The 27,486-nt window shown below is 38.6% G+C and overlaps 1 protein-coding gene across 2 annotated transcripts in view; it reads left to right on the top strand.

The window, feature by feature from the left end:
- The window catches only part of PRPF18 (pre-mRNA processing factor 18), a 46,459-nt gene extending 24,519 nt beyond the window's left edge, over positions 1-21,940 (top strand). For both annotated transcript variants that reach the window (XM_008527304.2, XM_008527303.2), the window contains 6 exons: positions 2,079-2,225; positions 3,862-3,930; positions 5,302-5,442; positions 5,572-5,643; positions 7,922-8,077; positions 20,548-21,940. In XM_008527304.2, the coding sequence (XP_008525526.1) occupies positions 2,079-2,225; positions 3,862-3,930; positions 5,302-5,442; positions 5,572-5,643; positions 7,922-8,077; positions 20,548-20,628 (666 nt within the window). In that variant the 3' untranslated portion in view covers positions 20,629-21,940. The remainder of the gene's footprint in view (positions 1-2,078; positions 2,226-3,861; positions 3,931-5,301; positions 5,443-5,571; positions 5,644-7,921; positions 8,078-20,547) is intronic.
- The last annotated feature ends 5,546 nt before the right edge of the window (positions 21,941-27,486 follow it).

The raw sequence follows: 27,486 nt of genomic DNA, 5'->3' as shown, positions 1-27,486 counted from the left end.
TATTGCCGTCATGTTGTACATTACATCCTCAGGACTTATTTATGTTATAACTGAACATTCTGTTTTAAATTGATAGCAACTTAAGTTTGAATGCATTCTAAAGCTTTTCGCTTTTACTCTCTCCTGTCCATGTTTTATATTTTCGATGATACAGTTTACATATTTTTATCTTGTGTATCCCTTAACTAATTAGTATAGTCATAGTTATTTTTACTACTTTTGTCTTAACCTTTGTACTAGTTTTTTTTTTTTTTTTAAAGATTTTATTTTTTCCTTTTTCTCCCCAAAGCCCCCTGGTACATACTTGTGTATTCTTCGTTGTGGGTTCTTCTAGTTGTGGCATGTGGGATGCTGCCTCAGCGTGGTCTGATGAGCAGTGCCATGTCCGCGCCCGGGATTCGAACTAACGAAACACTGGGCTGCCTGCAGCGGAGCGCGCGAACTTAACCACTCGGCCACGGGGCCAGCCCCTGTACTAGTTTTATAAGTAGTTAATCCACTACCTTTACTATATTTTTACTTTCACCAGTGAGATTTATGCTTTCATATGTTTCCGTGTTACTAATTAGTGACCTTTCTTTCCTTAAAGTCCCTTTGACATTTCTTGTAAGGCCAGTTTAGTGGTGATGAACTCCTTTACCTTTTGCTTGTCGGGAAAACTCTAATTCTCTTTCAATTCTGAATGATAACCTTGCCAGGTAGTGTTCTTGGTTCGAAGGTGGTTTTTCTTTCAGCACTTTGGGTGAGCATGCCACCGTCTTGTGGCCTGCCAAGTTTCTGTTGGCAGATCTGCTGCTTGTCTTGTGGGGATTCCCTTGTACATAACAAGTTGTTTTTCTCTTGGTCCTTTTAAGATTCTCTCCTTGTCTTTAACTTTTGACTTTTAATTATAATGTGTCTGGGTGTGGATATGTTTAACTTTTTGAGGTATTGGCATACTGTTTTCCACAGCAGCTGCACTGTTTCACGTTTCCAGCAATGCACAAGGGTTCCATTTCTCCATATCCTAGCCAATGCTTGTTATTTTCAGGGTTTTTTTTTTGATAGCCATCCTAATGGGTGTGAAGTAGTATCTCATTGTAGTTTTGATTTGCATTTCCCTGATGACTGGTGAGGTTGAGCATCTTTTCATTTGCTTATTGGTCATTTGTATGTCTTCTATTCAAGACCTTTGCCCATTTTTAATTAGCTTGTTTTTTGTTGTTAAGTTGTAGGAGTTCTTTATGTATTCTGGATATCAATCCTTATCAGATATATAATTTGCAAATATTTTCTCCTCTTCTGTGGGTTACCTTTTCACTCTGTTGATAGTGTCTCTCATGCACAAAAGTTTTTAATTTTGATGAAGTACAACTTAGCTATTGTTTCTTTTGTTGCCTCTGCTTTTGGTGTCATATCCAAGAAGTCATTGCCAAATCCAATGACATGAAGCTTTTACCCTATGTTTTCTTCTAAGAGTTTTATAGTTTTAACCCTTACATTTAGGTCTTTGATCCATTTTGAGTTAATTTTTGTATATGGTATAAGGTAAGTGTCTAGCTTTAAGGCTTCCGTTTTTATCAAATGGTCACAGACTGGATATGAATAGAATGTAGAATTTGCTGGTTTGTTATAAACATAGTTAAAGCCTAGGATATAGATGAGACACTAGTTTGATACTGTTGACATTTCTGAATGTTTCGGGAGTTCAGAATAATTGCAGTGAGGTCAGATATTTAAGTGCACTGGGGAGATGGGTTAGGGACTCTCATGGAGACCTGCTTACTTTCACTAGGCTTCAGTAGAAAATTACAGCATTTATGAATATTCTTATTTGGATTTGTCACTCATATACGTTTTATTTTTCTGACCATCAGACTAGCTATTGTACATACATTCTTTTAAATTTAAATATATTCATAAGAATTAACCTTGAGCAGTGATGAAAGCTGTATAAGTTGAAATCTTATTTGACTCTAGTTTTATTAAGCTCTTAAACTCCTTGTAGAGAGAAAGGATGAATAGTGCCTATCATTAGTGAATCAAAAGTGAAGCATCAGTGAAATTGCATATTAGGTGTAATTTTTCACCTCTCTCAGGGGTTGAGAAATGATCTGAAGGCAGCTTTGGATAAGATCGATCAGCAATACCTCAATGAACTTGTGGGTGGTCAAGAACCTGGAGAAGAAGACACACAGAACGATTTGAAAGTTCATGAAGAAAACACCACAATTGAAGAGTTAGAGGTAATCTGTACACCCACTTCCCTCATCCCCCATCACACCTTTGGTTCCCTAACCGGATGGTTGAGTCATTCGATTGTTCAGGTCAGAACACACTGTTGTCTTTGGTCATTACAAAGGCCCTTCTTTTATTCCATGCTTGTATTTATTTACTCCCTTTTTTCTCACTCTCCACTCACATCTCCCTACTTCCTGCCTTCAAAAGTAATCATTCTTATATGTTTTATATACATCCTTTTATTTGTTGGTGGTCTTGTAAAACCAGTAGTGCTTTGTATGCATGTGTTTTTTGGGTTTTTTGAGGAAGATTAGCCCTGAGCTAACATCTGCCACCAGTCCTCTCTTTTTGCTGAGGAAGATTGGCCCTGAGCTAACATCTGTGCCCATCCTCCTCTACTTTATATGTGGGACACTTACCACAGCATGGCTTGCCAAGCAGTGCCATGTCCCCACCCAGGATCCAAACCAGTGAACCCCTGGCTGCTGAAACAGAACGTGCGCACTTAACCGCTGTGCCACCAGGCCAGCCCCTGCACGTGTTTTTGATTTACATAAATGATATTGTACTTTGAAATTCTTCATTCCCTTTTTTACTTTTCTGTTTTCCACTTAGAATTATGTTTTTAACATCCATCCCTCATGCCTTATGTATACCTAAATCTTTGATGTTAGCTGCTACATAATATATCATACACTGTGGCATTCACTGCCTTTTACTTTTTGTTCCCCCGTAATGATGGACAGCTAGATTGCTCCCAGCTCCCTAATACCACAGGCAGGTTTGTGATCAGCAATCTCGTACCTAACTCAGTATGGACTGAGAAGCAGGATTGCTGGATTTATATATAACTTGTCTAAGTACTTCGAAGTTGCTCTCTAGAATGGCTGTACCAGTCTACACTGCCACCAGCAGTGTGTGAATTTCTTGTATCCCTGTCAACACTTATAATTATCTTGCTTTCTAATTTTTGTCACTGTGTTGAATGTGGAGTGATATGTGTAATCTTAATTAAGAAGCAGTGTTGTATCATCTAAATGTCTACTTTGAACCAAAAATATGGCTTAGTTTAAAGCTCTTAATGCTTAATAAAACATAAAATGTTATTTTTCTGTTTCCTTTCATTCCTGGCTCTTGCACATGTTGCACTCTCTCTGAGAGAGATCATAGTTGAAGAGGCTGCTGTTTTAATTGCATTAGCCCTCACCCCAGTGCCTATCTATGGACCCTAAATTTTATTGGAATAATTGGTGAACAACTAGTTCTGGGTTTGTTTTTTTTTTTTTTAACAGCTTTATTAAGATATTTACATACTATACAATTACCCATTTAAAGTTTGCAATTCAGTTACTGTATTCACAGGCTGGTGCTGCCATCATCACAGTTATTTTAGAACATTTTTGTTCCCCTAGAAAGAAATCTCATCTCCATTAGCAGTCACTTCCCTTTCCCCCCTCTGTTGTCTTTCGGTTCGTAAAAGATAGCATGCTCTAGGTTTTTTTTTTTTTAACTTATCTAGAAATTCTATCAGGTTTTTAAATAGAAATAGAACAACATATGTAATGAAGACCCATGTTTAGACTGGTGTACATATTCGGTTGTCGCTCTTTACTAATGAGCAGAGGCATTATATTTCTTCAGGCACTGGGAGAATCTTTAGGAAAAGGTGATGATCATAAGGACATGGACATCATTACCAAATTCCTCAAGGTATGTACTTTTAGGCTAAGAAGGGCTAACTTTAAGAAAGGAGGACATTTTGGTTGGCTAAGAACTGTTCTTATATTTTTGGATTGTCAATGGTTAAAGACTGGAAAGGGAAATCTTCAGTAAACTTTCTTGCCTGTACACTGTTTATGATATTGCTGTGCACTTGGATAGAGAGGTTAATCAAAGAAAATGTATATATTTACTTTCCTTGTGGCACTTTTCTTTGAAGCTGACTTATTAGTGTAAACACACAGATGAGAATCTCAGCAGTGGAATGAACAAGAAGTTTGAGGAGTTCTTAATTTTTTCTAAACACTCTAGGAACGAGTGCAATGAGGGCAGGGTTCCAGAAGCTTTTAGGAGTGGTTGTTGACAGTAAGGAAAGGAAGGAGATAGAAGGACACTGGCAGTGAAAAAAGCAAGCATATCAGTAACTTTTCAGAGATTTCATTTTCTCTGTTCTGCAGGTAGCTGCCTGTTCTTGCTATGGTTAGCTCATTCCATCTTTCTTCTCAGCTTTTCTCTCTTTAGTGGTCTGGGTAAACTATGTGGAAATCCCAGATTTATTTTAGCATTTATTCACAAACTATTTTTGTTCAGGCCAAGAGATTTTTGCAAGAAATGCTTTCACTTGTATTTACAGTTTAAATATAACATATTAGTCATCAAGATTCTGAACATATCGAGGATATGGCATGGAACTAGCTGGGCATGGGAACTCACGTGAACTAGAATTTCCTCTTTGCAAGGTACTGCCCCAGGGGAGTACATCCTGCTCAGCCTTTGCTGTTTGCCTGCCTCTATAAAGGGTGCACTTTGTGCAGTTGGACCCAAGGAGCACTAATGGAGTTTTCCAGGGTGGGGGTTGGTCATAATTTTTTATTTCTCTTCTTTTTTTCCTTCCTTCTCCTTTAGTCAGATGCTTTAGTGGGAATTTTCAATAGAATTGTGGTCTCTTACTGCAAAAGTAGAAATTCTAATTACTATAACAACATACTTGGAAGATTGATTAAATATCACAACACATATGGTATTATGGCTGATAAATCTATGTGGGTTGAATTTTATGTAATAGAAATGCAAGTAAAGGTTTATTTCTATCAAATAGTTACCCATGAAATTTGATAGATCTTTTTGGGGAAAATGGATTATCTTGAGCTAGGAATCGGAAAGTTTGTGACTTGCCAAAGGTGCTTCAAAACATACATGACAAAATAAGCAGAAATAGTCGTTAAATATTATTTGATATTTTTATTAGTCAAGAGATTTAGTGTAAGGATGATAGTATACTGTTGTTTGTGTTAGAAAACTTTTAAGCGTATTGAACCACTGGGTGGCGTTGTAGTCTAAATTTATCCATTCTTTCAACAGTTTCTTCTTGGTGTTTGGGCTAAAGAGTTGAATGCCAGAGAAGATTATGTGAAGCGCAGTGTGCAGGGTAAACTGAACAGCGCTACTCAGAAACAGACAGAGTCCTATCTCAGACCCCTTTTCAGGAAGCTACGGAAAAGGGTGAGAGATTCCTCGAAAAATGCTTTTATTAACTGACTTTTAAAAAATGGAATAAAGTTAGAATAAATGCAGCCAGTAATTACACAGAGTAACTTCAAAAATTAGTTATGCTTGTTTTTTCTTTTCCAGAATCTTCCTGCTGATATTAAAGAATCAATAACAGATATTATTAAATTCATGTTGCAGAGAGAATATGTGAAGGTACATGTATATAATGTTCACTTAGTGTGGCAGTATTTTACATAGGAGATTTAAGAATAAATGTGAAATGAACTAGTAGTAAAAAAAGCTTTTATTTTCTAATGTTTTGTCAGCTTTATCGTTAGGCATTGAACAATGAACTTTCAGAGCTTACTGTATTTTTCAGTCATTTCTAAGATAGAGCTAAATGTTCTTAAGAGCATGAACTTGAACTAGGCAATGTTCGTTTCATGAATGGGATTGAATTTCAAAGTTTGTGGATTGTTGATTATGGCTTGGAACAAATTTTCCCATAGAAACAAAGTTATGTAGATTAGTTTCCCAGGCCAGCTGTAAAAGCCTACTTAATCCATAGTATAGCTGAACTATTGTACTAATGATACAATGGAATTTAACCACCCTTTATACTTGTTTCTGTGAGGAAATGTTCCAAGTAAGGCTGCCAGAATTCCTCTCTCCCATTTCAGTACTGCAGCAACGGCAGACCCCTTGTAAGGGAAGGCTTTTCCCCTTGCTCCGGGGTCTTTACTCCAGAATGGGCTTTGAGAGGAGCTGGCAGAGGGGAAGAGCTCTGGTGTCCAGGTGCTCCGGAGGTAGAGTTTAGGACGGGGAGAATGGAGGGCTGGCAGCTGGCAGAGGGGAGTAAGAAAAGGGCCTGCTGCCCCAGTCGTGGAGATTGGAAATGTGACGCCGCTTGGCGGGCCATAAGCAGTTTGAGGAGGGGGGCTTCCAGCAGCTGTGCCTCCCGAGAGAGCAGGAGTAGAGAATTTCAGTGCAGGAGTTCCCTGACGTTCCCGAGCAGTAGACGGGGCCCTGACCGAACAGTAGGAATGACCTTACTTATTCCTGTGCTCTCACACGTCTGTGTTCATAAGAAGGGACTGTGGCATTCCTGCACCCAGGAGAGGTCTACTGGATTAGAGGCTCAAGAAGTGCTCTTACTCCTCCATCTGAGAGCAAGTTAGTTTTCTCAAAAAGTTTTTGTTTCATGGCTATAAATTTTATTCCTGGATAGTTTCTGTTAGTTGCATGGTTCTTCTCACTAAGGACAGTTGCACTGGAATGGATGGATAAGGTCACCATCACTACAAAAAGCAGTCAGATCACTTGCCCACTAGAGTGCATGCCTTTCTTCTTGCTACTTTTCTCATTCTCATATATGAGAATCAGGTGAAAGCTTATTTTGTCTAAACTACAGAAAGAACCGAGAAACTTTAATAACCTATTTGGGAAGTAATTTTGGAAATTTGGGGAAACTAAATAATGGAATTTTTATCAGTTAATATCCAATGTTAAAATTTAAATACATGAGAATCAGCAGTAAAAATGTATATGTGCCCCTTTTAAATTAAGCTTTATAAAATTGAGTAGAGCACATTCAAATTTATCGTCAGGGTAGTAAATAATCTCCAAGTTAGCCTATTTGTAGTATCTCATTTTTTTTTTAAATCAACTCTGTATAGCAATCACATTGGTGTTTGATTTTTAAAAATAAAATCACTTTTTGAGGCCTGGCTATATAAGCTGCCCTGCTACCCTCAGCGTCTTTTAGAATTTACTTTCTGTTTCGTTTTTCTTCTTTTTCTTCCTCACAGGTAGCTAGGCTTGGTTTAGAAAGAGAGCCATTTGTCTTCATTGGTTTCTGTCTTCAGGTTTTGTAGCTTTTAAGGTTCTTGGCAGGTGGGAGGTTTGCGGGGGGCAAAGTGAACCGACCTCATCCTCCAGCTATTTGACTTGAGGGCCGATATTTAGTCTCTGTTTACACATCTGCTGTGGACCCTGTGTGATGGTCCCAGCACACGGCCCCCGCTGCTTTCCGAGGTCAGCACTGCTGCACAGCCAGGGGATCTAGTTTCGGGTTGGATTTTGAAAAACTAGTTAGCCTCTATCTTCTCTCTGACCACCTATGGAGAAGACTAGGTCTAAAGGAGACCCAAACTAGGGTTTCTGTGAGTGCATCACGTTACCTGCCTGGTAATTCCTGATCCGAATGTGTGACTTTCCAGTGCACAAAGGCTGCAAAGGAATGTTTGTCTTTTTACTCACAAGGTTAGCTTGGGTTTCTGTTTTTCCAGGGACATTTGTGGTCCTGGGCAGGGCAGGCAGTCACCTCATATTTTAATTTCTTTTGTTTGAATAAGGGGAATGGTAATATTTTCAACATGCTCAAGAGAAGGATGAAAGTTACATTGTAAAGAGCTGTGAAATACTTGAAGTAAAAGTTTGGACCAACACGGTATTTTCACTTTTCTGATCTCTTCTTAAACTTTCTTTTTAGGCTAATGATGCTTATCTTCAGATGGCCATTGGAAATGCCCCTTGGCCCATTGGCGTCACTATGGTTGGTATCCATGCCAGAACTGGTCGGGAAAAGATTTTTTCCAAGCATGTTGCACATGTCTTAAATGATGAAACACAGCGGAAATATATTCAGGTAAGCAGTTTGGAGGGAAAGAAATTGCTCTGGAGGTTAGCATTCTCTAATTCCTAAACTGTAGGTTTTGGGAGCAGGTGAAGAATCACAGCAAATGGGGCCCAGCACGCAAGGCTGCCCGTCACTCTCTGTAGGTGCTTGTCGTTAGGGCAGCTGGACTGAGTCACATAAGCCCTTTGACGTTTCATGTGTGATGCAAGACCGGGTGCAGTGGTGCGGTTTAATTACCTTGGTGTAATTAAAACAACTGCAGTTTGCTTTGGGAGTTTAGTGAAGAATAACTAACAGCGTCTTTTGCAATAAACCTCATTTTGTTGTTTTCAAGGTAGATTTAACATCTACTGGCTAAAAAGGTATGAATAGTAAAAATTGGCTTTAATGAATATACTTTTTAGTAATGTATAGTAATACTTTACTACACAAATAGGCCTAAAACGTTTATAGTTTATGAAAGTTATGCATGCCTCACGTAACTTGTTTGCACTGTTGTTGGGTTCAGCTTTTCTTCTTAGTGGAACAAAAATGTCAACTGTAATCTGGCTTTTGCCAAATTGTCAGAAATCCCAGGTTGTGTCTGTATAACGACTTTTGCTGAATGTTAATTCTAAAGCTTGAAGATGATACTCTGAAGTTTACTTAAAATGTAAAATTCACTCAAAATGCATAAAGTGCTTTCAGATTTTGTGCCAGAGAACAGTCATCACCATATTCATGAATTATCTTTTTATTTGTGTTTCAGTTCCAAGTGCTGAATGTTAATTTGTGTGTCACGCTTTGTGCCTTATTCATATGTATTAGATTTTAAAATATGATTTCAACCTGACTTCCTAATATAAATTGTAGAATTTATGGAGTTCAAATATACTTGTGGAAATTTCAAAGACATTTCCATTTTTTAATAACCACCAGTGACCATATTGAAGGCAAAAAGCTTTTAGTTGGAAAAAAAGTTGTTTGCCTTTAACAATAGAGAACAATTTCCAATGATTAAATTTGCTAATTGTGTTTAACTGTCCTGTGGCTAAAGCTATAGTGTTTATAAAAGTTCATATAATTAGATAAATTGTCTTAAAGACAGCATTTCTTTTTTAAACAATGGCATGATTTCCACCTCCCCATAAAACTGATTTTCTTTTTAAAAATATACCTAGCATTTATTTTTAAAGGTTTCTGGTTTATTTTGGAAGCTATATAATGACCTTTCCTCCCTCCATTGTTTTTCCTTTTTAACTGTTCCCTTCCCATTTAAAAAATTCTCCTTTTTTCCCCAAGGTGATTAGGAAAAATTGGTGAACATGCTATCTTTGAACCTTAGGAAAGTGTTTGGCCTAAACCCAGTAATATTCTCGTGGACAGATATAAACGTCATAATACAATCGGGTGGACTCAGCTTGATGAGTGAGGGAAGCCATGGAGTACTGAATAATGGATCCGTGTCTAATTGGGTGGATGGTAGTGATATGTTGCGGGGTGCTTAGTGACCTCAGTACTGTTCTACTCAACATTTTAATGACTGATTTAGATAACTGTTGAGAGGTATTATTTATCAGATTTACAGACAGCAAGAAACAAGGGATAGGGTGTGTGTTAAGGTGGAAAAGAAATTGCCATTCCAGAAGTTCTTGACAGACTGAAGAAAGGGGCAGATTCTAAAAATATGATCTTTAGCGAGGATGATCATAAAGAAATTTGGATCTAGTAATCGTTTCTTGAGCATACAGTCTGAGCAATCTGAGCAATGAGAGCTTATGCTGCGTCATTAGACGTAATTTAGTGTAAGTTCCACCAGGCAAGAACATAGTTTACTTTTGTATCCACAGAGGCTAGAACAGTACCTAACTCATGGTGAGCACTCAGTAAGTATTTACTGTTTGAATGAACACTCTATAGGACAAGAGAGATGATAGTTTTGATCTTTTTCTGGTCCTTGAGAAAGGAGACTCTTGGTAAGGATATGGGCACGAGAGCTATAGAAAATGGAAGAGCGTTCTGCTGGAAGAGGCATTGTCTTCTCCCATACAGTTAAGGACCAGTTAAGGTAGAGGAAGGAAGATACATTTCTAATCATTCTTTAAACTTTTTATTTTGAAATAATTATAGACTCACACGAGGTTGCAAAAATAGTACAAAGAAGCTTTTGAACAGGCAGAGTTGCCCCAAGATAGGAGTAGGGCTGCTTTAGAAGATGCGGGTGAGATCCCTGCCACGTGCTATTGCAAGCATCCAGGTAACTACTGCCCTTTCTGGTCCTTCAATTGCTCTTGTTCTCTGCCATTTTCCCTAGAGGCCATTACTTAAACTACGGTCGCAAACTCCCATGCCCACGACAGGTAACAGGTGGGCTCAGTGTGAAGAAGCACCGGATCTGCTCTCTGTCATTTGTTTTCCTACTTTTCATATAGGTATGGATAGAAGCACTATTTTTTTCCTCTCAGCTCTGCTGTAAGAGATGTGGACAGTGCAAGCACAGTGTGAAGTGTCAGGCAGTGCTTCACCGCACGGTTATTGGAGTCACTTTAGCTCGTTGTTACCTTGTAGGAATATGGTTCCAGCATTGCTCAGTCTTCTGCTTTGTTTTCTTTTAGTGAGATGCCAAAAATCTTAATTTTTTTGAAAAAAGTGGATGCTTCTATTTTTAAAATATTAGCACCAAATTAAAAAAATTGCATTGTGTAAGGCCAAACAAAATGCCAGTTTTTGATCTGTATCTTAAAATAAACTCATAGGGCAGCTCAAGGCAAAAGAATGCCGCCCCTCTCCCCCCTTAGGAGTTTTATGAAATTTTTGATTATACTTCACCGAGTAATTTACTAAGCTGTCTTTTGACTTTCCCTACTGTTACTTTGGTATTTAGGTGACGTTGACTTGAATTATCCTTAAAAAGGGATAATTTAAATATACTATTTGAAGTTTAAATGAGGTCTTGACACACTTTTTTTTAAAGGATCAGGTAGTAAATATTTTAGATTTTGCCCTTCATAGGTCTCTGTCGCAATTACTGAACCTGCAGTTGTAGTGTGAAAGCAGCCAGTGGCTGTGTTCCAGTAAAACGCCATTTATAAAAGAGGCTGGTGGCCTGTGGGCCATAGCCTGCTGACCCCTGGTGAATGTATAAACCCAAAGCTTGTCTACATTAAGGTATTTGCTGAGGAGGTAATTGTGAAAGTCATTTAATAGGCTAATTTTTTCATGTTACATTGAGATATAATAAACCTCAAGAAACAGTGTAGCAGGTGAAGTGTACTAATTGTCATTGTACAGCTCAAAGATTCTTGATTGATGTAATGTTTATCAAGACATAAAACAAGATCTCTAGAACATTTCTAGCAGTACCTCAAACGGTTCTTTTATGTCTTTTCCCAGCTTAAATCCTCTTCTTGTCAGAAGTAGCCACTAGTCTGCCTTGTGTTGTTATTGGTTAATTTTGCCTGTTCTTGGATGTCATTTAAATGGAATCTTGCAATGTATGGAAAAATTTTTTTATTTACAATTAATGCTGAGAAATATGTGTTTTATGAAACATAGTAGAAAACAATTTAAGGGGCTACTTTACTGTAACATGATTTCATCTTTGGGTTTTGTGCAAGCCTCTGTAGAATTTAAACTGTGAAAGTTGTTTGAAGTGTTCTCTTTCTCACAAAAATTAAACACACCACAGGGAGGATTTTCTCACCATGCAGATCAAAGACAAGTTGTATAGCTTATTAGCTAGCCTCAAATCCAGGGTTAGATTTAAATTGGTGGTAGTAACTTCAAGAACTTTGTTCGTTCTGCCAAATACAGATGTCACTTTTGGCCCAGATTTAGATAAAGCTTCTTTACACAGATTATAGGCAGCTCTGTTATTTGGAGACTTAGTAATTCAGTCATTTCAAGACATCTCTTGAAAAAGTTCACATCATGGGCATTCTTCACTTGTCGGTAAAAAAGAAAAGAAAGAAAAGCTGAAAGTGGCATCAGATGATTCTTTGTCTTCCACATCCACTTGCCACCCTTCCTCACCTTGTCTTATGTCCCAGAAACCTGGCTTTTGTGACCAATATTGAAAAGCTCCTGGCTTCCAACTGGGGCAGGCAATGAGAGGGACTGGAAGGCATTTTGTAGGTGGGAGACGAATGAGTTTAGGGTGTTTATTTCCTTGGCTTCCTCCCTGTAGTCACTGAGGCTTGAGTGCAGCCCTCTACTCAAGGCTGTAGTTTCTCTCAGGTGGCTCTCTCCACACAGCTGCCCTCTCTGGCTTTCAGTACCCACTCTCCTCCCATGCCCCTTTACAACACAGGCTGGCCACGGCTTCCCAGTATTGCCAGCTCTGGGGTGCTGTGCTGTCTCTTGTTGGTCCAAGTCCTGCCCACTCCTTTGTAAAGTCCTTGGAACTCCTGTCAGATTATGCAGTCTGACTGCGCCCCTTGTTTCCTGCTGATATCCTCCCTGATACGTATAGATTGATCACTGTGCTGTGTAACAATACAGATTGTTTTGGGGATTAGAAGATTAAGGGATAACATTCATTCCAAATAATTTTTCTTAAGCTTTCACTATTAAAGGAAGGCAAAATGTCCTATAATATTCTTCTCTGGCAAGTTGTTTTCAGCAACCTTAAGTTTGTAAATTCCCTAGTAAAGGCATCATTACAACATTTTGTCAGTTATTTCAATCCATATTTCAGGTTTTGGCATATTTCATCTGTACTAGCATTTGCCAAATTTATTTGTTCATGAAACGTTTGTAAATTTATAATATATTACCAAAAGTGTTATCGCAGAAACATTCGTTACTGCAGTGAGTGATCACAACTTGATCCATATATTGGAAACACAACATCATGGTTGATTGGTAAATGGTCCCCATGTACCGTCACACGTTTGTGAGTCCCCTGGCTTCGTGCTACCTCCTGGCATTCTTGCTGTGATAAACCACTTCTTAAAGGCACATTATCCTGTGATGACAAACTTCTACCCATTTAATACTTCCTGGAATATTAACACAAATTTTTAGGGGGCCAGTCTCGTGGCCAAGTGGTTAAGTTTGTGCGCTCCGCTTCGGCGGCCCAGGGTTTCACCTGTTTGGATCCTGAGCGCAGACGTGACACCGCTTATCAAGCCGTGCTGAGGTGGCATCCCACATGCTACAACTAGAAGGACCCACAACTAAAAAATCCTATACAACTATGTACTGGGGGGCTTTGGGGAGAAAAAGGAAAAATAAAATCTTTAAAAAAAAAACAAACAAATTTTTAGAGAAAGATACTACTACCATTTATCTTTCACATCCATCACCTTTTAATAGTGCAGAGCACCAGTGTTCAGTAGGTACACGTTTTGAAGAATGCTGATCTGGACTGTGCCATACTACTTTTTAGCTGTCAGCTTAACTGATAGTAAATAGACATTTTAGTTGGGGTATTAAATCTTATATTTCTCAGCTTAAGAAAGTGAGATCACCTGGCACTGTGAAGGCAAGGGGGGTTAAATAAATGAAATCTTCCCCCAAATTGGTCATTTGGCATAAATTTTTACTTAAATTAGCTAAGTAGGCAAGTGCTGTTTTCAAAATGGAGTTATTACTTGTAATTTCTTTTGTTACTTTCTGTGAAATGATGAATCTTTAAACTGGAAATATATTCTCCTATAGAAAACAAACGTTCAGATAAATAAAAAATGAGAGCAGCTCTCTATTTCTTACCATAAACTAGTTCTAAAAGCAAATTGAGTTAGTCCCAAGTTATCAGTTCTCTTTAATATTCCATTAAGTCCTGCAGATGCTGAAAACTTTATACATTTAATACTTGCAACGGGACTTTTCATTACAAGCAGTATGGAATTACCGTTATCTGCCATCATTCCAAGTAGCTTGATCCAGTTCAGTTGTTTAGCAGTCTAGAATGAGTTACTTAGATGAATTCAATTTTAATGATATACGTATGTGAAAAGAATTCCTGTAAACAATTTTTGAAGAATTGGCATTTTTATGCATGACTGTTGATATTATATGAAATTGTGGAAATTAACTTTTAATAGTTAAGTACAAATTTTTTTGAACATCACATTTCAGGTCAAATGAGTTATTCCTTTAGTCTGAAGTTAAGATAAAGTATCTCATGTTAATTCATTCCTTTGTGAGAACTTTGGCAGCTCATTGACAGAATTTTAAATAGCTAGGTATAAAATGTCACTCAACTTATCCCTTATTCTTCAAGAACATTCTTTGGCTGTATGCCACTAAATGAATCTGTGCTTTCATCTTCAAGACTGTCTTATAGTGTAGACTAGTGACAGATACAGAAATAATTGATTGAATAAAATTGTCTTCTTTATACTTCAATAAAAAGATTACTTAAAAACAAAAATGTTTTCCCCAAGTCCTATTAACTAATGATAGCTTATAAAAGAAAAGGCAAATGTAGCTAAAGAGTTGTGATGGTAGTTTGGTTTGGTTTTAAAAAGTTTTTGTTTTCTGCAATAATAAAAAAATTGCTAATTTTTCTAGTGGATGCAGATTGATTGTTTTAATGCTTCATTGATATCTGGATATCAACAACCCTCATTATCCAGGGTTTGTATCTTATATCACATGCTGTGATGCATCAAGCTGTATCTGTATTTGATATTTTTACATTTTATCTAAAATATTCTGTAAGGCTTTCAATTTGATTTTTTAAAAAAAATTATAGTAAATGCACATAAAATTTATCATATTAACCATTTTTAAGTGTAGAGTACATCAATTAGACTTTTAAATGCAGAATATTTTCCTAGAAACATACTGATTTAAAAAAATGAATTTAGTTAAATATTATATGGGGAGGAAGTCATTAAGGAGCCCCTCAGTTTCCACTGTAGACTCTGGAAAGGCTCAGGACGTGGGGCTATTAGGCACTTCTAAAAGGCCAGACCACAGGATGGGGCTGCACACAAGGGAGAAGTGGTCCAGAGGTTCCTTCTACCACCCTGCACAAGTGGGCCCTCCTGCCCTTCTCCCACTCTAGCGGAAAACAGGTTAATTTTCTGAGGGATTTATGCTGCTCAGGAAAAGTGAGATGCCGTAGTGAAAACAGGAGACTTTAGTGAAAGTCTATGTATTGACAAACGAAACGTCTAGTTCCTGTTCTCCACTGGTTCCTCTGACGCTGGCAGCCAGGCTTTTACTCCTGGTCAGGAAATTGGAGGAAACTTCCCTGAGAAACTGACCCAAGAGAAAAGATCTACAGCTACTAACATTTAGTATTCCTCCAGTGAAAAAACCAGCTTTCTGCCATATTGTCCTAAAACGAAGTTCCCTTGACAAGCCCTGCCATTCAGGGAGTTTCCTTTAATTCTTTAGTGCTTTACTCATAAAAATGAATGTTCACCTAGCATCCTCACACATTTAGAGAAAGTTTCCAACATGAAAGAGAGAGACCAGAACAAAAACAGAAAAAGAGTTCAGAGAAACAGAGTTATAGGGAACAGAAAAAACCTCTTCAATGAAAACCTATAATTAATATCCTTAGATAAGGTTGTAGACGTGAAATAAGAACAGTATGCACAAAAAGAGAGGAAATCAAAAGGAGCTCTTAAAACATTGTAGCAGAAACTTAAACATTAAATAAAAGGGTTAGAAGATAAAATTGAAGAAATTGTGAAAGTAGGAAAAATAAGAGAATGAGGGAGTCAGTCTGTAAGGTTTGCAACTACTATTCAAATTCCAGAAAAAGGAGAACGGAGAAATTGGAGGGTAAGAAATAAAGAATGAATGCAGGAACACTTCTCCGAGCTGAAGGACATGAGTTTCTAGAATGAAAAGAAGGGTTCACTGAACACATAGCAAATGAATAGGAAAAATCTCACGTCAAGGTACACTATAATGAAATACTGGAGGGTAAGGATAAAGAGATTTTAAATGCTTCTAGAGACAAGAAACAGATCACTTACAAAGGCTCAGGGGTTAAAATGCCGTCATTCTTCTCATCAGTAGTACCAGAAGCTGGAAGACAGTGGGGCAGTACCTTTGCAATAGCGAGGGAAACAATTTCCAACTTAGATCCTGTTCTCATCTGAACTGTCTCTCAGGTGTGAGTATAGGCTAGCAATATTTTCAGACAAGTCAAGTCTCAAAAACTTGACCTCTCAGCTACCTATTCACTGGAATCATCTCATCATCATAGCTACACTTATATAGTGCTTAGTATCTGCTTCACTTCACTTTTTAGAGCAACAATATGAGGTTACATGATTTCTGTTTTACAAGAGGAAACTGAGGCATAGAGAAGTTCCCAAGGTCACACAGCTAGTAAGTGGTGGAATTGGGGTTTGAACCTGGGTAGTCTTACTCCACTATGTTATATTGCCTCTACTTGAAGATGGACTCCACCAAAATAAGGGAAAGAAACGAAAGAGATCCAGGAAACGAGATCAGCACAGGAGGGGATAAAAGGAATTCCCAGGTTGAGGGTGAAGGGATGCTCTAGGATGGTAGCGGTATGAGGAGGTCTGGAATTCAGTTGGTCTAGATTGAATAGACAGGCAGAGGGCTCTAGGGAAAAAATGGGACAGATATATCACCTGATGTGTTTGGTCATATTGAGAGTAGTCTCACTGTTGGAGAGTGAATTGGTGATATCCACACAGAAAAGCAAAAAGATGGGGAAAAATATTTATGAGAGGAGATGTCATCATAATATACGCCATGTGGTTCTGCTTTGAATACTATTTGTGCAGACATTATGAGGTAAATCCTGGATATTGAGTTGGCTAAGAATTCTGATTTGGGGAGGATGGGGGAAGAGAAAGTGTGTTTGAGTGTTTGCGTGCACATGTGGGGCTGATAGGCATGGTGTAAGAGAGTTAAATCCTCAGCTTTCATAGTAGCAAGTCAGTAGATAATATCTGACCGATAAAAATCAGGCACTATCAGTATATATTTAGAAATATGTCAATAAATAACCAGAAAAAACGCTTAGGAGATTTAAGTGGTTGCCTCGGGGGCGCTAGAATTAGGGATTAGAAAGGGTGAGGCACAGAACTGCTATTATTTGATGTAAGAGCTGTGTGAGTTTTCTTTATAACAACATACACATAAAACAGAATTATCCTTGGCTTTTCTCTTTCTGCCCCAGCCCAGATCCCATTTGTCAGCGAACCTCCATGGTCTGTACTCAGAGTATATCTGGAGTCTGACCCCTTCTCACCACCTCCACTGCTGCCCTCCGGGTCCAGCCACCTCCCCCTCTCTGATTGTTGCAGTGTCTCCTCTCTGATCTCTGAGCTTCTCTCCCTGTCCCTCTTCAGTTTGGTATCTGCACAGCACCCAGAATGATCCAGTGAAAATACAAACCAGATATGCTGCTCTCCTGCTCAGAGCCCCACAGTGGTTCCCTAGTGTGCTTGGGATATATATACTTAAAATATACATAAATATATTTAAAATATATTTTAAAATACCATCAGTTTTGAAGAAGCTATTTCCAATAAACTAAGCTAAGCAGCTCATTGTCTTACTGGCTTAAGCATCCACAAGCAATTTGAAGCCCAAATCCTGAGGGATCTAATTGAAAAGATTTGTTTCTGTTTGGAAAATAACCATATGCTATCCTGAGATTATGCCTCTTTAAAAATCTGTGCTGTGTACTATCAAGCCTCATTGCAAAAATTTATTGTAAGGTTCCTCGGTAACTATTTACGACTCGGACTATTGAGTTTCACAGCCTTTTGGCAGCTAAGGTTTCAGACAGGATACTAGTATTTATTTTTAAATCATAGAATCTGCTTAGTGAGGGTAAATAAGCGTCACAAATATCTTCTATAAGGAGCAAACACCTAAGATTCCAGTTCTTGTAAGAATTCCCTCCAGCAGGTTTCACGTCAGTTTCTCTTTTATTTGCTCATAATAATTCTTGCCATGTTTTGCTGCTGATTAAAGCTATTTATATTTCATCAGAGTGTTCTCTTTCTTAGCTTTGCCTCTCTTCTCACCTATTCCTTCAGGAAACTTAAGATGCCAAGTTAGTGATATCATATATATTTCCATGGCTGCAGGTCACAATTCTGCATACACATGATTAGAATTCACAGCAGGAGAAGCTGGACTATGAGAAGGAATGGTCTTTATTTTAAAGCAAATACCTGATTAGCACAGGGAACAAAAAAATATGAGGAGCAAAGCAAATTACATGGTGTTTCTTTGTAAACGTCTTCTTGGAAATTAGCTGAAAGATAACCCCCCTCCACACTCCTAATTCTTAGATAGCCTAATATGGACAATCTTTGAATCCACAAAGGACTTTATGTAAAATGTTGGAAAGTCATGTTTCCCTGAGGTTGAATCTGTTAGATTATAGCTCAGTTCGCAGAAGTAATTTATATTTGTGTTGCCTACTTACTCTGAGACCAAAGAGATTTTGCAGGGACTTTTCTTGTTGTTGTTTGTTTTCTGTTTGTTGATTTCACTGAGCTTAAGAGCTGTTTGAGTACTTAGGTGACTATCGAGTGAGTGTTCCAAGTGCTTGATGTTGTTTTTGGTACCTGTGACATCAGCGGTCATTTCCAGATGGCTTTTTCCCCTTGCTCCTCAGACTTCCAGATGTGCTGTCTGTTGTTGGGCTGTCTATAGTCGCATACTCTGCTTTTCCCACTAGGTCATGAAGCTCTTTCTTCTTTTAAGAGTAGATGATATTTCATTGTATCATTTTGAGGAAAGAAAATGAATTTTGGAGGAACACTACATGAGTACCAGGCAATGTGCTATATACATTTCCATATTGAGTATCTCATCTAGGCTTGAACATAGTCAACCTTTGGCCCGTGATAGGATTTTATTGTTCTTGTTATTGTGATAGGAACTGGGTAGTTTTCATTTTTGTGAACCCAAGGTGCGAAACTTTAAAATACTTTGTGCCAAGAACTGCTTTGGAGATCACTAAAATTAAGTGCTGCTGTTCTTGGTTGATGTGTTTAATAACTGATCAGTGTTGCTCTACTGTATTCTAATACAGTGTTACGTCCACAGCAGGTTGACAGAGTCTTTCCTTGTAAACAAGGAAATTTGTAGTCTGGCAGATAAAACAGTGAATAGGATTCATTGCTGATTGCAAAACTCTTCCTAGAATTGTTCCGGAGAGATCTCTAGTGGCATGTGGCAGGTTTCTGCCCTTGTCCCTGGCCTGTTTGTGAATTTGGATAATGACTTGGCATGTTTGTTCAGCAGCAGATGAGAAAACTAGAGGAATAACGGAAAATGAAATGCCAACTCAGGATTTTATAAGATCGCAGACTGAAGGATGAGTTGAAAGAGAGAGAATGAATTTTAATAGTGATAGTTCTTGTCATCAGTTAAAAGTAGCACTATAAAATTATAGACTGGATAAGAACTGGCCAAATTGCAGAAGAGAAAGAAAGCACTTGAAATTTGTGAGATCCTGGGAATTAGCAGTGTGTATTGTGTTTCTCTAACAAGAACCAAAGGCGCATGGTAACAGACGCCCAAGGTACAGAACACAGGCGGTGCAGTAGTCCTAGCACTGCATTCTACAAGGTTGGCCAGGCCACGCTGGGAAGGTTGTACTCACGTTTTACTATTATAGTAAAATGTTTTTATCATCAGGTATTTGGTGCATACAAAAGAATACACGCAACATGTGAGTTATGAAATAAACAATAAAACAAGTATCTAAAGGCCTTAATCCTAGTTTAAAAACTAAAACATTCTGAAGATCATGGAATCTGTGTTTTCCTCCTTTACCCTAGAAGTATCCGTTATCCTGAATTTGTCATTTCCTTGCTTTTTCAAAAACGATTCTACCATGTTATGAGTGTATTTGTAAGGAGCATATCATTTTTTAAGTTGTTTTAGTTGTATTAAAATGGTAGTATACTGTATGGAGCCTTTTGCCACTTGCTTTTTACATTCAACATTGTTTCTAGGATTCATGTGTCTCAGTTGTTCTCAACCAGAGTTCCTCATCTGGACCATAGAACACAGAAGATGATTTGTGCCTTTTTTAGCGCCTATTTTCTCATTTCTCTCAAGGGTGGTAGATATGTAGCATCCTTTTAGATACCTAGGAAGTGAGCTGTCTTGTTACATGCAATGAATGCTTTAGGCTAGGGAATGGGGGCTTAATTCTCTATCGGAACCTGGTGGAGAATGGCTGAATTGTTATATGTAGCTCTCGTTAATTCATTTTTACTGCTGTGAAGTGTTCCGTTTGTGAGCATACTAAAGCTTATTTGTATCTTTTCCTATGATGGACATTTGGGGCATTTCTTTTGTACTTTTGATGTTAGTATTATTGTGGACAATGCTGCTATGACCATCTTGTACATATCTCCTGGTGCACATGAATAAACGTTTCTCTAAGTATACATCTGATTGATATCGTTGGGGACTGCTACATTTTAATGGAGACATTGATAAACTGGAGTGAGTCCAGAGAAGGGCGATTAAGAGTAGTTCAACCATATTGTAACCAACCTTTATCTTCCTTATTTTCTTAGGGATTGAAGAGGTTAATGACCATTTGCCAGAAGCACTTTCCTACAGATCCATCAAAGTGTGTGGAGTACAATGCACTATGAGATTGGTGTATGGTGTGTAAATAACAATGAGAAACTTAAAGGAGCATGGTACGGACTTCTGGAATTACCAACAGGACTGAGGGAAGAAGGAAAATGGAGTTTCTAATCTCTGAGTTCTACTTCATGCAACTTTTGGTCTTAAGAACTGTGTTGGCTCTTACATCACAACCGACTGTGAACTGACTTTTCTGTCTTGCTTTTATTTTAAGTAGCCAGAAAGTTAAGTTCTAAAGACTTTTCCCTATATTTTAAGTGTGTAGACAATAGTCAAAGAAGGGAGTTTAAAATTACTTTTTCACATTAGAATTGAAAGTTGCAGTTAGATGATTAAAAAGGAATGTTTGAGGATGGACTTTATTTCTGTAAAATAAGGTAATTTTCACCTTGTCTTTTATGTATATTTATAGAAAATATTTTTATATCTTTCAACAAAAATATGGAACCATTTAATGAAACTTTATAGTCCTTAAATATTGCTGAACTTTTGCCATCTTGCAATAGAATTTGAGTGTAAATGTTATTACTAAGTGTATTTTTCTTGTGTTTCAAAGCTTGCTTTTATCTTCTAAGGAGTGTAAATGTTAGTATTTGTCATCTCTGGGGACAGATAGAATTAACAGGAAATAGAAGTGTGAAAAACAAAGATGGTATATTATACCAACAGAAATTCAAATTTAAGTATCCCCACTGCATCAGGGTTCAAGGTGGGCAAATGGATTGTTGAGCCAGCCAAGAATGGGGACATTTTGGTTGTGCTGGTTCATCCTAGAACAGGATTGCCTGCAAGTTTCGTCCTCGTGAGACCTGTGGTGGACTGCTGTTCCCCGCTTCATGCTGCCGAGCAGGAGAGAAGCGTGCCAGCACTGTTGCCACTGCCTGAGACAGTAGGCCCTGGGTCTGATTCTCCACAAATGAGGACTTCTTCTGAATCTTGCACAGTGTCATCCCCAGATAATTGTGACAAATCGCTGCGCTTTAGAACTTGGAGGACTCGGTTAACAGAGGAAGGTGGGTAAAGAGAAGGTGTCCTGACCAGATGGAGCGGCGGATTTGGATAGTGGGAAGAGCGGAGGCTCCGAAGTCAGAACTTCCTAGCTTCCGATTTCAGCTCTGCACCCACTAACTGTGTGACCATGAACAAGTAATTTAATCCTTCAAAGCCTCAGTTCCCTTGTCTGCGAATGGTAGTTAGTGATAGTAGTACATACCTCATAGCGTCATTGTTGAGTTTAAGTAAATAAAATGCTCAGTCATTGTTGTGTTTAAGTAAATAAAATGCTCAGCATGCTGCCTGGCAAGTAATAAGAGCTCAGTAAGTAGCAGTTGTTTCTTTGTTCTTTGTTGAAGCCAGAGTAGCTTTGATGAACCCTGTGGTCGGGGCAGTGTGTACTCACATAATGAAAACAACATTGACAGTGGTATTAGCAGCAACAACAGTGATAGTGGAAACATTTATTACGCGTTTATTGTATCTAGGCTCTATGACTGCTCTGTGACTGCTTCCGCTTTCAGCCAGTTTTGAGTTTAGAAGGGCAGAGGATGTGGTGGGAGCTAGAGTCAGCCGAGTTAGGTGGGTATAAATTCACAATCACTTATCCTGGCCCCTCTTGGGAAGGCTTGAAAGCCAGTTTTGGGCACTTGTGGTCTATGGCCATGCCTATCTGATTGTTTCTGCTGGTCGTTTACTTGATGGTGGCCTAAGCCTGCTGTCCTGAATTGTTGCTCACTCCCCACCCTACTCCCTACTTTGGAGACCATTTCTCATGATTAAATTAGTTAGAACTTAGGGGAGCTTACCAGGGCAAATGAGAGACAGTCTTCCATAAAATATGACGACAGTCTAGCCTATCATTATGTAGTCTTGTTGTGTGGGACTTGTTTATAAATATCGTTGAATGGATACTCCTCAAATTCCTTTTTCTTTATTCACAGTCAGACCGCAGCATGATAGTTAATTTCATGTTATCTTCCCATTTGCTCTCAGTTAATATTCCACATAATGAAGAAACTGCATCGTGTGACACCAGTACCTTCTAAAATTGACCAGTATGGACAGCTGGTTTGAAAAAAACAATTGTAACACATTCTCCAGTGCTGTGAGCGTTAACCATTTGGGCCTTGGATAGAGGGAGGCAGGTTCAAAGATGCAGGTCCCCTCATAGAAAAGTTCTCCATTTCCCTGAAATTAAAGACCTTCAGATGACTGCACATAATCATGTGGATATTAGAAAAAAATGACCTCCCACATTCTCCAAATCATGAAAATTTTAGTTCAGCAGCTATGACATATTTTTGTTTTTAGCTATTTTTAAAACAATAAAGGCATATCTTTTTAAATCAGTCACAATTCTCAAATAACGATGCTTCCTTTTCTTCTTCCCCACCTGCCTAGACTCCTCTCCAAAGGAGTTGTGTGTTTCTGTATTCAAATTTAGTAAAACACTGATTTTCCCTCAAGTAAGTACTGCATTTTCTAGGAGTGTCCTTGCCAACTGCAAAGATGGGGAGTGTTTTTCAGCATTGCGACACAGAGCCTGTGGCAGTCTGGAAGTCATGGCTGTGATTTCAGTCTTTGGGGAAAATTAGGAAAATAAACCTGAGGCCAAAGATAATTGACACATAGGGAGAGAGAGGACGGTCCAGATCCTGTAGGAAGACGAGGAGGCCCTGAGAGACCAGAGCTGGGAAGGCAGCTGTCACTCATGGCAGAACTCGGGCATTTGCTGCTGGCCCTCAACTCTCAGTGGGAATTTGGAGGAATAGGAAGTAGGACTGATAGCAGCACGACATCTTAATGTTAAGTTCTTCCTTCTGGTGATTTCCTGACCTCCTCTAGCACTTTAGATTGCTCTGGGATTTGACCTCAGTAAATACTTTAGAAATACAACTGTGTTTTTTTATTTGAAAGTAATAATTTATTCTGAAAGTAAACAGCTTGGGAAAGACTAAGAAAAGCGTTTCAGAGTCTTTGGTAGATTTGAGTTTGAGGATTCCTATCACTGGCTCCTTTTCAGCCATACAATAACCCTCTTCAGTGCTTCTCAACATGGAAGGGTAGTAGAGCTAAGTGGGGCCGTTTCCATGAAAGGGGAGTATTAGGTTGACACATGGCTGTTTCCTTTGTCTCAGTATCCTGAAGAGCATAACTTAATGGATTATGCCTCCTCGCTCCTCCACCCACCCCCCGTATACTCCCATGAAGCCCCTGGAAGAATAACTTTATCCCGTAGAAATTTATGGTATGGAATCGTATTGGGAGTCTTGAACTGAAAGCACTTTCTCACGGCATATTTATGTAAGAGTTTCCAGCTGTCCAGAGTGTGAGGAGCCAGCTCCAGTCCCCCGAGGGTCACTATGGGAACACTGTTATGGCAACTGGTTTTCATCACAGACTCTGCAGCTAGATTGGCTGAACTGTAATCACACACTAGTACTTTAATGGTTAACAGTAACCTTAAAATCTTTTGAAATTTAAAAATAAGTTCTGGTGGTATGGAATAACTAGAAGGAATGCAGTGTGGCTAGCAATAGCAGCTGTGGTCTGAGCTGACCCCATTCAAGATTTTGGAACCATGCTCATTAAAAAAAAGTTTTTTACGTTTACCAAAACAGTTCATTATGAAAACAGTGATTACTTATTTTTCGCCTTTGTAAACTCTGGGGTACTTTATGTAACTTGCTTAAACTAGTCCTTGTGTTGCCAGTAATGGTTAGTCTATTTAACTAGGCCATTTCCTTTTGTTTAGTCTCTCCTCCCTGTCTTAAAGCACCAGCTTTGAAATAATGGTCAGCTTTCTCAACTCTTTCTCACAGCGTTCAAACGTAACACCTACTTTAACTGTGGAGAGTGGCTAAGAAGTTTTGAGCTCCTTTCTGAGTGTTGTGGTGATCTCAGATCCCTTCACTGAGCTTCCTACCAGGACACTCAACAGTCGAGTCATTTGCACAGTCTGCTCTCCTTGCCTTTCCGAACTCCCAGTTTTACAACTTGCCAAAACCACATGGCCTTTGCTCTTAGCCTGCTCTTCCCTTAAGATTGAGGAGAAATTGTGGACCATTAGTGTTGCCGTCTGAGCCTGGCTTAGAGCTTCTGCCCTCCTGGGAAGTAGGAGAGTTAAATCTGTAGCTTTTGAAACTTTTTGCCTATTACTCATAGTAAACAGTAACAAACTCACAGAAACCCAGTATTGCATACATATATGCATGTGCAACTGAAACACAAGCACGGGACGTACTTTTCTGTTGTATTCTTTAAAAAAATATGCTGGTTGTGACGCTTTGAATTGGTTTACAACCCATTCCTGTGTTAGGACCAGCAGTTTGAAAACCGCTGATTAACAGGAACCATCAGCAGAGTGAAGGAAGGAGATGACCTGGTAGATGAATTCAAGGCAAAAGGACTCTACTTCTGTTTAGTTTTTTAATATAGAGATACAGAGATAACACTCAGCTCTCAAAGTTAGTCTGAAATTTAGGAGATTATAAAACCTTGAGTACTTCAAAGGTTAAATATTTCTGAAGCAATAATTCTTAGATTTCAATTGAAGAGATTTGTCCATAGAGGGAAAGAAGGATAACCAAAACGAGGAACATATACACCATCTGTAAGCAAATTGGCAGCATGGATAGGTGACCATTGTAGGCTGGCTGTAAATTGTGTAAAGCAAGATTAAGCAAAGTAGTATAAAATACGTGGGAGGTCAGTTGAAGTCTGAGAGAGGGTTGAGACAGAGAGAGATATAAGGAGTCCAGTGTTGAGCATCAAATATCTGGACAGGGTTTGTTCAGCCCTCTGAAGATCATTTCCCAGGACTCAGGTAGGGCTAGGTTACGTTTCTTTTAATGTAAATTTTTAATTGAAGTGTAACATATATATAGAAGAATGCACAAATCAGAAGAGTACCATATCATGAAATACTTTTAAGAGTGAATATCTCTCATAGTAACTAGCACCCAAGTCAGGGAAGATAATGTTATTAAAACCCCAGAAATCCCTTCACGTCCCTAGTCACAACCATGGTCCTGGTTTCTAATATCATTTTTAGAACCGACTTCATTGATATATAATAAACATACAATAAAATTCACCCAAAATATATAATCGTTTTAGAATATTCACAGAGTTATGTAACCATCACCACAATCAAAGTTTAGGACATTTTCATCACCCCAAAAAGAAACCCCATGCCTGTTAGTAATCATTCCCCACATAGATTAGTTTTGCCTGTTTTGGGGGTTTTCTTTGTCAGGAAGATTGGCCCTGAGCTAACATGTCTGCCAGTCTTCCTGAATTTTGTATGTGGGACGCCGCCACAGCATGGCTGATGAACAGTATGTAGGTCTGTGTCTGGGATCCAAACCTGCGAACTCTCAACCACTGAGGCGGAAGGTGTGAACTTAACCACTATGCCACTGGGCTGGCCCCTGTCTTGCCTGTTTTTTAATTAGCTCATTTATAAATGGAGTCAAACAGTTTTCTTGACTTCTTTTATATTTGATTTCTTATGGTTTCTGATATTCATCCTTGTTGTGTGTAGTTGTGGTTCATTCATTCTTCTTGCTGTATCCCAGTTTATCCATTCTACTGTTGGTAGAGATTTGAGTTTCCAATTTTTGTATGAACACTGTGTATGTGTATTTTGGTGAATATAAATTTCTTTAGGGTATATACCAAAATGAGAAATTTCTAGGACATATGATATGCATATATTAGCTATGGAAGATACTGTCAAAGAGATTTCCAAAGGGCTTGTACCAGTTTACACTCCCACAAGCAGGATTTGAGCATTCCAGGTATTCCACGTCCTGGCCACACTTGATAAATCCTCTGTCATTGGCATTTAGCCCTTCTGGTGGGGTAAGATGGTATCACATTGTAGCTTTTTTTTTAAATTATTTGTGTGTGTGTGAGGAAGATTGGCCCTGAAGTAATATCTCTTGCCAATCTTCCTCTTTTTTTCCCCTCCCAAAGCCCCAGTACGTAGTTGTATATCCTAGTTGTAGGTCCTTCTAGTTCTCTGTGGGGTGCTGGCTCAGCATGGCTTAATGAGCGGTGTGTAGGTCTGTGCCCAGGATCCAAACCGGCAAACCCCAGGCTGCCGAAGTGGAGTGCACAGACTTAACCACTATGCCACCAGGCCAGCCCCTATCACATTGTGGCTTTAATTTGTATTGCCCTGATGACAAAGAAAGCTGAGCACTTTTTTTTTTTTCCTGAGGAAGATTAGCCTTGAGCTAACATCTGTGCCAGTCTTCCTTCACTTTATAGGTGGGTCACTGCCACAGCATGGCTGACAAGTATTGTAGGTCTGTGCCCAATATCTGAACCCATGAGCAGTGGGCCACCGAAGTGGAGCGTGCTGAACTTAACCATGGGGCCAGCCCCCTGAGCACCTTTTTTATATGCTACTGGCCTTTGGACGCTATCTTTTATGAATTTCCTGTTTAAGAGTTTATTTTTGTCCATGATTAAATTGAATTGCCTGCATTTTTTTTTTTACTGATTTATAGTTCTTTATATATTCTGTCTGTGAGTCGTTTGTTAGATATATGTGTTACAAATACTCCCACTCTATGACTTGCCTTTGTGCTAGGTTACTTTTTATACAAAGGGGAAATAATCTTGTAACTAGCTCAGATATTGATATAACCTTTGTCAGCTATCTTTGCCAGATAGATTTTATAAAAATCAAATCATATGTCAATCTTAAATAATGTAATTTTTCTTTTGTTTAATGATGTCATCATAGTGGCATGCCTAAGAGTATAGGATTTGAGAGAAGAGGAAATCATGTGAGTTTTTGTATTTGTGTTACACTTTAGTTTTATTAGATGATTATTTCATTTAAGACTTGGCCG

This window comes from Equus przewalskii, chromosome 30, assembly GCF_037783145.1.
Source record: "Equus przewalskii isolate Varuska chromosome 30, EquPr2, whole genome shotgun sequence".
In the NCBI taxonomy this organism is placed as follows: domain Eukaryota; kingdom Metazoa; phylum Chordata; class Mammalia; order Perissodactyla; family Equidae; genus Equus; species Equus przewalskii.
Note: the sequence above shows the minus strand (reverse complement) of the source record. Positions and strands in the feature narration are given on the sequence as shown.